Source organism: Papilio machaon, chromosome Z (assembly GCF_912999745.1).
Source record: "Papilio machaon chromosome Z, ilPapMach1.1, whole genome shotgun sequence".
Taxonomy (NCBI): Eukaryota; Metazoa; Arthropoda; class Insecta; order Lepidoptera; family Papilionidae; genus Papilio; species Papilio machaon.
The window spans coordinates 1,022,124-1,036,492 of NC_060016.1; the positions used below are offsets into that span (position 1 = coordinate 1,022,124).

Consider the following 14,369-nt stretch of genomic DNA (forward strand, 5'->3'; position numbering starts at 1 on the left):
AATAAGTTATTCGCAATTCACACCCCCCTTTCTCTTTTACTCTTTCTCTCTTTTTCCGTGCAGAATTTTGAAAATCATATTCTTTAACACTAGGAGATCAGAAATACGTAGGAGAGGTCGTATTAAGCGTGGCTTTCCATTGCATAATCAATAGACTGGTTTTTATAAAGCACGCTTAGGAAAGTAAAAGTTTTTTTTTTTTTATTTTCTACAAAAATTGTCACCATAATATTTTGAACAAGTATAGAATTGAAAGTTATTTTTTTTGTGACAAATTGAAAATCAGATATATTTCGTTTTCCTTCGTATTACCCATTGGTTCATTCACTTCATTCAAGAGGTCAAATACTTTTTATTTAAGAACTTTATCGAAATTATACACGAAATCAGCACCTTGTAGATTTTAATCTCATTCAATTTTAATTTTTTTTTTTTAGCAAGAAATAGATTTTTAAAACTATAAGCTGTATGTTACAAAATATAAAGATATTATCTTGAATGCTTTCATCATGCGTAATAAACTGTGTCCATAAATTCACCGTTCGAATATGGCGCCCTCTTTATTATATTACTGGAATATACTGCTATTTCAAAATAGTGCCATCTGTTGGTAATTTGTATTTTTCGTTGTACTTGCCGCGAAATACAAAAGTAGAGTTAATGATGACACCTACGTACAAGGTATAACGAGTAAGGTGGTGGTATTGATTGAATTTATGTGCTGAAGTACCAGGGTATAATAAATGAAACGGTATATTTTACAATACGGTAATTTACAAACTTAAATATTTTTAATAAGAAGAAGGAACAATAATATCTTAAACAATATTACAATTAATAATTTCGAAGTTGTATGCTTTATTCTGATGTGCGATTAATGTAATTTATAAACAGATCCATACATTATTTTGATAGTGTTTTGACTGTTTCTGTTTATGACATGCGCACCAAAGAACATTTGCTTTGTATTGATCGAAAATTGAAAATGGGTTCCGAATTACCAGGAAACTATAAGATGACAAGAGTCTTTAGCTAGCTAACAGTTGGTTTCTGAGCCCAAAATATCTGTATAAAACATATCGTCTTCCCTGTCATTATCGTTGACAGAATACAGATAACAATATGTTTTAAACGGAGATTTTGGTCTCAGAAATCCACGGTAATTTAAGTTTTAGTTACTTTTTCATATATATTTTAGACATATTTACCATTAAAAATGAATGAATTCGTATCGTAACTTTCATCAGTAAATACGGTACTTTTGGAAATATTGCGTTAGGCAGCTTAGGTATTACTGCTATGATAAGGTCATAAGTTTAGTTTGTCAAATATCAAACAATAATCTAAGGGCCATTTTCACTAACCAGCCCTTAAATTTAGATGTCTTAGCGGGTTAAAAGTGAAAAAAAATCTTTTTACTAACGTTTGGGAGTTACTTAAGTTCAGAATGTTGTCTTAGATTTAGGGAGACCCTTAACCAAATAGGCACGTATCTAGGAATACTTTACGAGGCTGTTTGGTAAAAACGAGCATAAGAATGTCAATTTCGGTTCCCCAATCTCCTTATCCTCTTTTTATTATCTTACATTTAGATCCTTGGTAGCATTCACTTAACATTAGCTGAACATTTCTATTGTAAATTATAACAGTTGTAGTTAATTTATGCCAGATATACACGTGGTAGCCCAGTTGTCTAAATTCAATATTTTTAATTAAAAATATTATTATGCACTTCTTTTCCACGTTAACTTTAATAGTGTCAAATTTTACGTTTATTCGGTCATGCAATTTACTAATATCTTTACAGTATGTGTCCAGAGTAATGTATACCTACGCAACCACATTAAAAGGTTTCTCTTCAGGTATTAGTAGCTTCTTCTTTCGATGAGCCCCTTTCCTTCTTGTTAGAATGTGTTTTTTCATGTTCTCTGTGTATTCTTAACTAGTACCATCTTCTTTATTTTGTTGTTAATGACTATTTACAATTAATTACAAGAGCTCAATTAATTTCATTGTTAACTAGATCGTTACACATTTTGCACTCTTCACGCTTAAATTTATCGATATTTATTATCTTTTTTGTTTGATTAGTTGAAGGAGTTCTCGGTGGCCATATTTTATATCAAACATATGAAATACATAAATGATTTTTTATATATATTACGTTGTAAAACGTAACAAATGAACTCGAATTCAAATTATTTATTACTGTTGCGCTTGTTTTATGAGCGCCATATATAATTAGATTGTTGACTGACAATATTGAAATTTACTAATATCTTGGACCTATTTTTACCTTCCCGTGAGTGCCATAAAATCAATAAGAGACATGTATTTTTAATTATTATTAGAAAGAAATACAAGGAAAAATTAATTATGTGAACCTTAATCATCACGTGTAATCAGTGTAAGGAAAAAAAAAATTGATTTGACGACACCAATAATCTTTATTACATTAAGATTTTATTTCTAAACATTTAATACATTTTGACATTTATCATCTTTTTTTTCTTTTTTACTTTTTTTTCTTTTTTTTTCTTTTTATTGTGAATATAGACAAACATTAAACATTCGAAGTTTTATCCACATACAATTATAGTTTGGAATAATAAGCGTACATCCCAGAGAGGTAATCACAGATTAAATTAATGTTTAAAAATACATTATTACATTTATTTCATAAATTGAGAAAAATTTTATAACTAGTTGTTAAATAAATTCAATAAGATATATTTGGACCCGAAAAATGAGTGGAATTTTTATCAAAATACTGGAAGATACGAAATAATAAATACATGAACTTTGTAATAAAACGAAATGGTATGAAATTAAGTAACTTATCCTAATATGACATCAATTTCTACTATTCTAGACACATAAGCATTAACATAATGTTTTTTATGCTAATAATGATTGAATTATGTTTCTAACATCGATATAAGTATACATACATAAAAATACATTTTACCTAAAAAAATTCTATGATTTTTGACAATAGCAATGGATTTTTTTCATAAACATAATTATTGTAAAACAATTATTTTAAACAAGAATAGATATAATTTATAATCCATATAATTTTCTTTCCAAGACAATCAAATATATAAAGAATCTATATAATTCAATTAAACATACAAAAAGTCTTTAAATAATATATTTTCTTATATCTTATTAATTAATTTCAGAATACAATAAATTCATGATTTAATTTAACGACTAACGCTAGAAAATGTTTGTATGATCGTTAATTTTAAGTCAAAAAAGACATAAAGAGATATTATAATTGGGTTCTTTCTTGAATAATTTTATTATTTTCAGATTTACTTATTTTTCTCAATTATCATTAATTTGCAATTTTCACAGGCCGGATTAAAAAAAGATTTCTCTTTTTAGAGGACAGAATTGTATTATATATATATATATATGTAATATACATATAAGTTCTTCATTATGTATATATATATATATATATATATATATATATATATATATATATATATATATATATATATATATATATATATATATATATATATATATATATATTTAATATTAGTTAGTAGCTAATTTCAAAATTAGTTGTACTCAAAATACAAGTACTTCATTATGTAAATATATATATATATATATATATATATATATATATATATATATATATATATATATATATATATATATATATATATATATATATATATATATATATATTTACATAATGAAGTACTTGTATTTTGAGTACAACTAATTTTGAAATTAGCTTTTGAAAGTCGTTGAATTAAACTATTAAAATTTACTTCGTTTCAGGTTTTGCTTGATTTTTTAAATCATTATCGATCTTGTTGTTTGTTTTTCCTTGTTGTCGAGGGAAGTGTGTACCATTGTTCAGACCGCTGCTGCTACTACGGTTTTGATATTCTCTTTGTGGCATACTACCGCCTCTATGAAAATTGTTATCAAAGGTGCCCATGCCGTTATTGCGCACTGCGTGGCCAATCATACTCTCATGGTTATGATGTATATAAATATTTGTTACGTAATATGTAGTTCCAATTCCATGGCTAATGTACATTCCTTGCGGCTGTGGAATGTTCATATTTTGGTGACCGTACGTTGGTGGTTGATAGCCTTGCTGAGTGTTAAAATTATATTGCAAGTTCCCTAATGTCCCTTGGCTTTGATATTCGCCGCCTTGGATCCTACTGCCTTGTTGGAAGTTGAAATTATTTCCAAATTGTGGCATAGCGTTATTGCGAGGTCCTTGATTATTCCAACCATGTTGAATGTTTTGGTTGTTTGGTATATTTCCACTTACATGGGTATTCCTAAATCCCTGAGCGATTCCTTGATGCTGTGGAATATTAACATTTTGGAAGTTTGGAGGGTTGCACGCAGCAGGTCGATTGCTCTGCCATTGAACGTTTACATTTTGCTGAATGTTGCCATCGAGTACACGGTTTTGAAACGTGCTTTGCACCATACCACTCTGCTTAAAATTGTGATGTATTTGAGCATTCAAAACCCCTTGGCTATTTTGATTTATTGGATTAATCCAGCCTTCTTGGTTAGGTCGGACACCCTGGCTACTAAATATTTCTTGGGGTCGTGGACAATTCGTGTTTTGGTTCTGGCCGTAAGCTGGAGGACCTTGCTGTTGATTGTTTAAATTATACTGCATGTTGGCAAAGTTTTTTAGGTTTCGATTTTCACCGCCTTGAATCCTACTGCCTTGCATGTTATTGCCTTGTTGAAAATGTTTGTTGTTACTATTGGCATATTGTGCCACGCTCGCATTGCGATCAATTTGTAAAAGAAAATTTTGTTGGGGAGATGGATTTACCGATTGACACGGTTCATGACAATCGATAGTTAGCTGTCCTCGTGTGTTTCCAGAAGTAGTTTTTTCTTCCGCAGACGTAACTTGTGGTGTCAGGGATGGTTGTCCGTCACCAGGTCTCACATTAGTCTTGTACTTCGGCGGTGTTTCTTTAGAATCCGGTTCATGTTTTTTTTCTTCAGAACAATGCGGCTTATTAAGCCCTTCCAAAACGTCATCCAGTTTAACTATAATTTCATCAGCTTTTACAACATATTTGTCTTGAGTTAAAGGCTTAGCATCTTTAGCCTGATCATCATTAATTTCCGGCATGGATTTAATGAAGTTTGATTCCCGTGATTCTTTTGAAACTTTATAAGAAGTGCCCTTGAATTTATTTTTTAGGGTACTAATCTCATCTTTCTCCGTATCTAAGACTTTAGAATTCAAATAATTGAGAAGACGTTGGCGACCTGTTCTTTTAAGTCCTTCTTTTATATTGCCCGAAACGAATTCTTTATGTGGACAACCTAATTCTTGAAGGAATTCCTTCAGTTCTAAAAGGAAAGTATCATAGTATTTAAAATCTGGCTTGAAGTTTATTGTTTTCTGCATTGGATGCACACTCTTAATTTGATTTGCCAAACAGTGGATATACTTCATGAATGTAAATGATTTTGTCTCCGATCTTAAAAACTGTTTCAATTCTCTTCCAGTAAGTAGCTTAAAGCTACCTGTGCTACCAGTGCCATCGGAGTCATCTGATGCATCATCCATATCATTGCGATACATGTTTATAAGTGAATCTGAAAAGAAATAAAATAAAATATATATATAAGTAAATCTTATAAAACAAAATATCGCTTTTTGTGACTTGTGTTTGGGCTTCATGTTCTGCCACGAAACGGTTTAAAATTCGGTTTTCATCATCATGTGGATAATTTATTCCGGATGGTACTGTATACTGAAAAAGGATTTTACTGAAAAGGGACGTACTCCGATATATCAAGCAAACAGTCATGTTTAATTAGAGTTTAGAGCATTTACCATTCACTTGATATATCTCGATTATTTAGGAACCGATGAAAGGTCGATTCACAATATGTTTTTATGAAGATCACTTAATGATTTTTTACAACGGGAATCTTCCAATGAAAACCGTATTTGCGTTTTTAATTAAAAATAAAAAAAATATTTTGTACGACGTTTTCATTTACTTTATAAAATTATGATAAAAATTTACATATAATAATAATAAATAAAAGAAACAATAAAAAATGCTTTAACTAAAATTAAAAATTAAATAATAAAATGATTAATTTTTTTCCTCATAAATAAATCTTTAAAATTTTGTATCGTCCATTTCTTGTCATTCCATTTTTATTTATCTAAGGTGTTTTTTTAAACAATTTAATTTATGCGACTTTTAATATATATTTATCTTCTTCGAAGACAATTTTATTTGGCTATTTATCGACATTTACCGTTATTTGATGTCATTTTTATATTGTTTCAAGTAAATAGAAATAATGTTTGAAATAAAACAAAATCACACATTTTTCACAACATAATGAGTAAATCTTAGAATTTGCCGTAGTTCAGCTTTTACAATCAAAAATCCTGATTAAGTAGTATATTTCTGAATCACTTAAAATTTACCCTCTTTGACTTATGTAGATGTAACCGTTAGAGTTATATAAAAACGATTTATTAGAGAATTGAAGATCTCATAAAATGCTACAAGTAAACGACGCAGATCTTTTTATGGTTTTCTTATAAGGACCGCTTTAATGTACAGAAATATTAAGTGTTTTGGCAGCGGAATTTCGCCTTTAGAATTATTTAATTAATAAATAGTAAAGACACAATTGAAATTGAAACTCATGTTAAATAAAACGCTTATATTAAATATCTGCTGAAGAATCATCAAAAAGTTATAATTATGTGAAAGGCTTTTAAAGATTTTATATAGTACTTATGTAATATGTTCAATTGCTAAATACCTCTAACAATGACATCATATTATGGTTGATCATTAATATTAGTATTGTCACAGACATAAAAATCTGATGTATTTTATATATTTTTCAATATTAAGACAAGTAACATAAATACATTTCAATATAAATTACTTATAATAAATCTATATATATAAAAGAAAGTCGTGTTAGTTACACTATTTATAACTCAAGAACGGCTGAATCGATTTGACTGAAAATTGGTGGGCAGGTAGCTTAGAACCAGGAAACGGACATAGGATAATTTTTCTCCTGTTTTCTATTTTTTTTTATTCCGCGCGGACGGAGTAGCGGGTAAAAGTTAGTATATATTTAGTTACAAATATCACGGTAGTACCCTTTAACCGTTTGTTTTAAGAATTAAAAAAATGAAAAAATAATGTTTAGTTAAGCAATAAAAATATATTTAAAATGCTAATTAAAAAATGATATATTCCCGAAGAAAAATATTCTATTTTTAACAATTTATACCATTTCTACAATAGGTGTTTATTTCTATAATCAAATTATCTCACATATATTTGGCACAAATGTCTGTTTGTTAAATTTTCAATCGTATGACGAGACACAAAGGAAAACTGCTATTATACGCTATTTTCCCAAGATGGCGACGTAACCACCATTCTACCAGGTAACTAAATTAAATTTCGGAAATAATACATCAATATACATTAAGATATAAATTTTCTTCAACTCCGGAATACTTTCAAGAAAGCAATCTGCTGTGGAAACGTTATGATTTTACAATAAACGTTGTTTTACTTACCTTTATTTTAAACACCTGTCTTGATTCTCTGGCTCACCGTCTGCTCGAGAACGCCCCGATTGAAAATGGTTTATTGATTTATCGCTGTTTTTGTGCGCAGGTCATTAAGTAGTGTTACATTCCAGCAATATAGTGCGTTCATTTTATCGTAATTTTAATATCGATAAAATAGCAAAATATTTTAAAGTGTATTCTTTCTTTTTAAGCTTTAAATACTTTGTTATTAAAGATCTTAAGAAAAAAAAAAAACAGCTAAGTGCGAGTCGGACTAGCGCCCGAGTTTTTTCGTACAAACCTGGTATAAAAATTTACGGTGTTCGCAATTGTTCCCGTATCTATGGTGCAAGACGTTGCTTCGTACCAAATTTCCTCTTTTAGATCCTAAAAGAATACCGTTTTTTTCCTTTCGAGGTGTGGAACTCTAAAAAACTGCATATCGAGATGAAATTTCGAAATTACCATAAAATATGATATTTAAAAATATCCAGCGAATACGAAAACGATAATATTAACTGCAAAATGTGCTTTCTTGTTCAAATCTTCAAAATAAATTGACTGATGATTTTGCTGTAATGTAATTTACCATCTTAGGATTTAATTTTTTATCCTTCGGTGTCAAAATACCATTTATCCTTTCCAATTTTTAATATTAGTATAGAAGTAACAATGACTTCCGTTAAATTTCACGTCAAAAATTCGAAATTAAATAAAAGTTCGTAAATTATTTATGACAAAAACAGGCTTTTTACCAGTTGTGTATGCATTTCAGTTTCGGAGTACCTTTTTTAAAACGCTAGAATGACGTATAAAAACTGACAAATGACAGTTGACAGCCAATTCTTGGCGCTAGCGCCACCTACTTAGAGTTTTCAGTTTTTCTTCCTATTGGGTATAAGGAAATGAAAAACAAACATGTTTTTTTTTACATTTATATGACACACCGACTTGAAACATTTATGTATAAGCAAAGGGGTACAAGCTTGTTCCACATCAATCACATTAAATCTAATATGTGTTTTTAAATATTTAAAATGTTATCACTACGAGTATACAGCATATTATCAAGTAGACAATGACAATCATTGATTCAATTTCCTAAAATTATAATAAAATACATTAGAAATTATAAAACAAATGGAAATATAAATAATTTAATCATATTTCAAGTTATATTTGTTAAAAATAGCTTGATCGATTTAACACTTTCTATAAATAAAATATTTTTGTAGAAACGTTTCATTTTTATTTATTTTGGCACGTATTTTATTTTCATAAATACCATTTTTTTAATGTCATATTGATAATGGTTATGTTGTTGTTAAAAAAATAACAATGCATTTTGACTTCCAGTTCGTACGAGTTATTTTATAGTTATGACAATAATTATAATATTGATAAAAATGTACTAACTACAAAGATTTGTCAAATCGATCAAACTACTTGTAACAAACCCACAAAAGTACTAAATATTTCATAAACAATTTAAAACTAAATAGGCCTAGTAATGGACAAAAGATATGAAATTGTTAGTTGATAGTTTATTATATAGTTAAACTATTCAAATGGACGAACATCAATTTCAATAGGAATATTTAATTATTACTTTGTAAAGGACAAATAACAATTTTACCCTTCTTTCCGTTCATAAGTCTTTCCTAAGAATATTTTCGAATCAGTAAACGTACAATATCAATGACGTGCAAATTATCAGTAAATTTTACACATGATTATTATTAATGACTAAAAGATAATATTAATGAAGTTAAAATTACTACAAGTCACTACTTTATCTTAAAATCTATCAAGTAATTGTTTGTTTCTGAGACCGAAATCCCAGTTTAGAACATATTGTTATCTCTATTTAGTAAAAGATCATGACTGTAACCAACGGTAAGTCTGTAATGTTATTTAAACCTTGTACAATATATATAGATATTAGGAATGTATAGAAGGTAAAGGTTTTGCACTTGAATACATATGTACAAATAAATATTTTTGTTATTAATTTTAGTAAACCTAAAAAAAATAAAATGACCCTGTCGCCTTCACAACTTGAAATACTTCATTACATTAATAATTTCACTAGATAGATAGTTAAAAAATAAGTAAAATTGGCCTTGAGGGGAGCTTTAAATGTATAAGATAGTTGTTAGAATGAAGATTGGTAATTTCTAATTCATTCTTAGTTCTGCTCTTGTTTCGGGTTCGTTGATTTTTCCAAGTCAGATTCAGCTTCTTCTTTCCTCTTTCTATACTTAGAAACCAATTTTATGAAGGCTTTTTCCAAACGATCCCACTGCATAGTTATCTCGGCGTAATTAAATGAGGTAATCACTCGCGATTGGCGTTCGCGTACAATCGCGAGTTTTATTTCACTTTCAAGCATTGTAAGAAAATAATCTGTATTAACGTTCGCCGGAAGCCCAGCGATATCAACTTGCGATATGATAACGTCCAATTCTTGTACGGTCGGCGGCATTAGCCTCCGCTTCGGCCCTAGCCCGCTTTCCTGAGAAGAGCCTGGCGAATTAGTGTAAATTATCGTCGATGTCAACAGCTTGTACATTAAATAGTCGATTAAAAGCACCTGACCATCGTTGCCCCGATCTTCAGACAACAAGGTGTCCATGATTTTCCGTATACAATTGCACCCCATTTCCCTCAAGCAACAACTTACTTGTATTAGGAAAAAGTTGTACCTCCCAGGTTCATTTAGAGGATGAACGTTATTTTGAATTTTAAAATACCCTTTGATCTCCTTAACCAGGATGTGCACATATCGTGTAAATTCGTACGAATTCGGAGCACTGTTTATCGCAATTGAGAAGGTCAAGGTGTCGAGAAGTGGATTTTCATATAAATCTAAGTCATCATTGACATTGCTCGCCATGTTATCAACCTGTTAGGCGCCTCCTGATTTAAAATTGGCTTGCTGTGCTAAAACAAAAAATAAAACCCTTTTTAAATTATTGTTGATGATTGTAGAATTGATAATAGTCATATGTGAGATTGTTTTTTCTTGGCATTGCTTTGAACTTATATAGAAACCAATTAGCTACCTGTTTTTGTGTGGGGACTACTCCCGTTTATTAACGCTTCTCTGCTGCTGGTTGCGTCACCTATCAGTTTTCAAGCATCAACTGTAAAAAAAACATGGTATTAACTACTTTTCTGCGAGTGGACATTCTACTTATATAAGTCGCTTATTACGACTTAGAGTCGCGTGAATAGATAATAATGTGCAAACCATCGGGAAATCCCCGTCAGAAAGTTTCTTTTACCGTTTCTTAGATTATTACGCGCAACTTTGTCGTTAGAAAGTTAAAAATAATTTATTAGTTTGTCTATAATCCGCCATCTTTAATTGTACTTCTCTATCTGCTATCTGCGGCCATTTTAAGCATGTTCCACTGTTTTATAACTTTATACATTATTTGTAGATTACTAGTGTATTGTAATGGTATATGCATTTATATATTCCAATGTAAATTATATATATATAATAATTTTCATTACAAGACCTTCCCCAAAAAAAATCTCTACTTTTTTATTTTACATAGCTAACGAATAACGAAGCTTTTGACCAGAATCTACTTCGTTTTCATTGATTTGCAAATTAAAGATGTCTAAATTTCATATTATGTCATCTTTTTAATTTTGAAGATCTTAGACATATTATATAATAGATTTAATATCGTTAAACCAAGACAAAGAGATTTCAAACTAAGTTTAAAAAAGTATGTTCTGAATTAAAATAACTTACATTTCCTAATGGTGTTGAATATGTGGAACTTTTTCACTTTATTCTTAACCCAAGTCACTTCGCACTTACTTTGAAAAAGAGAGTACTCCCATTAGAACGGATATACCATCAGAATGTACGGAGAAACAGTTATTGATTTTTATCTCGGCGATTCGGCGCAATAGTGCACCTCAGAAATCGCGGTAAATTTAATTTTGGCCTTGTTTTCTCGTTATATGGGCATAGATAAAATATATTTTTTTTATTTAAAATATCTTTGTTTTTAAAGATATAAACGAATGTACACATGTTTGTAGGCATTAATTTTACATTCACAATATCGTTCAGCTATTAATTGGCATCTTGCCAAACTAACATACCTTTTTGTAGGAGTGTGACTATATAAAGAACAATTTATCTTTTGCTTCGCAAATAAATCGTAAGTTAACAACGATCTTTTTATAAAAGTCATGTTGTTTATATAATTCAAAGGATAAGTAACAGGTATGGTCTATATGGTCTATATACCATTTATTTTCAACGTGTCACCCCAGTTTATGGTAACTATTATGTGACCACCAGTCTCCTGTAAAAAGGTTGTCAAACAGGAGTTTTATAAATGATGCATTATTTTATATTTAAATCATCAATTTTATTTTAATTAAATTAAGAAGAAGAAAATGAGCAAAACTTTAATAAAACAAGAAAGAAAAAACTTTACAACTGAACAAGACTAACTCAAAAACTAATTACCTTAAAAGTTTGAATTCAGTTTGCATGATTTTAAAAATTCTAATTGAATTTTTATTTATAATTTTTATACTTTCCATAAAGTTGGATTTTTTTTTAATATAGAGAAGTATTATGGCAATAAATAACGTCGACTGGTATTTATTATTATTTATTTATTTATTTATTTATTTATTTATTTATTTACAATACAATAAAAAAAACCTAAAATAGAACTATGTCCCACAAAATTATATAAAATAATTTGACTGTGGGATCAAGGAATTGATTACTATGTAGTTTAAATTTCTGAACTACCAGGATCACATGAAGTGATAGAGTATAGTTATGCATGAATTTCACTACTGAAATACAGGAACATATTGTTATCTCTTATTTTCCAAATAGAATAAGAAGGATGACGGTATGTATGAGTGCTTCGGCATGAAACATCCACGGTAATATAGGATAGACTTAATGCACACAGGTACATTATCTTTTTAAATTTTCACTATTAGAACATGGAAGTTGCCAGATATATTTGAATCGTATTTATTTCGACTTTTTATTTTGAAATTATTCTTAAATAAAAAGGAAGATTTTTACTAGTAAAAAATATAATCAAAAGCTTACATAATAACGGAGTTTTCCAGGTCGTCTTAGGCACAAAAAAAATATTGTTTATAGTACAGTTTTATAATATAAATAATTTCATTTTCATGTATAAAGAAATATTTCCCTTGTAATTTTAATGTATATCAGTTTTGTTAATATTAAGCTATAATTATTCTTTAAACTAAAATTACCACACGAAATATTTTCCGAACGTAAGAAAATCGATGCGGTTGGGGTCCTGAGTAAGTTTATTGATTTCCTTTGAAGTTTAACCGCTGAAGTACCAGGACAACATAAATTAGAAAGAGTTTAAATAAATAAAAGTAGGGAATTAAATCACTAAAAATAATAGTTTTTTACCTTAATAATAATTTTAATAAAAGCGATCTTACCTTTTCACTCAAAGTCATTTCTATACTAAATCATGCTCAACTTTTATATTAATAACATAAATATGCTTATTGAGAGAAAATTTAGATCAAATTTAAGTATAATTTATTTATTATTTTTTCAGGGACAAGAAAATCCTCCACGGTACTTAAGTTGTTAAAAAATCAAACCATGCAATGTATTCCATGCATTCCATAAAAAAAAATGTTACGGACATTATTTAAAATACCAATTAAATAACACGAAGTTGAAGTTTCATTTACCATTAGTATGAAGAGAGATTATTATTTAAAATCAAAGTTTAAAACATATCTTTTTATCTCTCTTGTTAAAGATATTGACAGGGATGACGGTATGATTTATACAGAGATTTTTGTCTCAGACCTAACGGTTAGTCGCGCGTAAATAAAACACTAAGACTGATATAATTTATTTATGGACATTTATTTTCACATTTAGAGCGTACATTTTTTTTCAATAACATACGTACACGTACATGTAAATTTGGACACCAATATTTCATATAAGTTAAATACATAATTACCCCTCATTTTGGACAGACTTCGAGTCACTAGGAATACATATGTATTACGACGAGGAATTACATAATGTGCATAATTGATTAAACATTCTTTTGACATTTTGGACCTGGCCTAATCATAAAAAATTGAAACAATAATATTTCAGCCATTTTATTACCAAAAAAACGGGATTATTGAAATATGATTATGTACCAGCTTCCAAAATGCGACCTTGACAAATACATAAATAAAGCACTAATACCGGAAACAGTTTTACTGACACATTTTTAAGGGTAGAACACACTGTTTTATACTTGACGTCCATAATGAAAGGGTTAAAACAATGTTTAATTAAACAGAGCTTACTGTATTATTTAAATTAGAGTAATACAGTTAAAAAATTTATCATATCATATCATGCTCTAAAAGTAAAGACTAAAGGTTAACGCGGACTTGTCAACTTCTCGCACACTCAGCACCGCCCCGCCACGCGATCCATTCGCTGTTAACCCGACCGCCCGCCGCGTCGCAAGGGGACATAACGATTTGCTAGCGAATTTGTATCTTTATCCCGCTCAATCGGCGACGTCGAGGCGGCGGGAAGTGGACGCAGAGGCGATCGTGAGACATGGCGGTGCCGGGCGAACTAGGAGTGGACGATTGCGCGTTAAACTTTAACATTGTATACTTATAATGTCAATCATTTTTTAATGTAGAATAGCATATAAATTATAATCTAGGATTAGATAGAAATATACATATTAATAATGTGTCA

At 29.4% G+C, this 14,369-nt stretch overlaps 2 protein-coding genes across 2 annotated transcripts in view; one reads left to right on the forward strand and one right to left on the reverse strand.

Moving 5' to 3' along the window:
* LOC106715934 (tyrosine-protein phosphatase non-receptor type 11) overlaps window positions 1–14,369 on the forward strand; it is a 67,342-nt gene that overhangs the window by 7,009 nt on the left and 45,964 nt on the right. The window lies entirely within an intron of this gene.
* Window positions 9,642–11,466, reverse strand: LOC106715935. The gene is made up of 3 exons (XM_045686190.1): window positions 11,361–11,466; window positions 10,657–10,737; window positions 9,642–10,534 (listed from the first exon to the last, which is right to left on the reverse strand). The coding sequence occupies exon 3, from the start codon at window positions 10,485–10,487 to the stop codon at window positions 9,780–9,782; it is 708 nt and encodes a 235-aa protein (XP_045542146.1). The 5' UTR covers window positions 10,488–10,534; window positions 10,657–10,737; window positions 11,361–11,466; the 3' UTR covers window positions 9,642–9,779.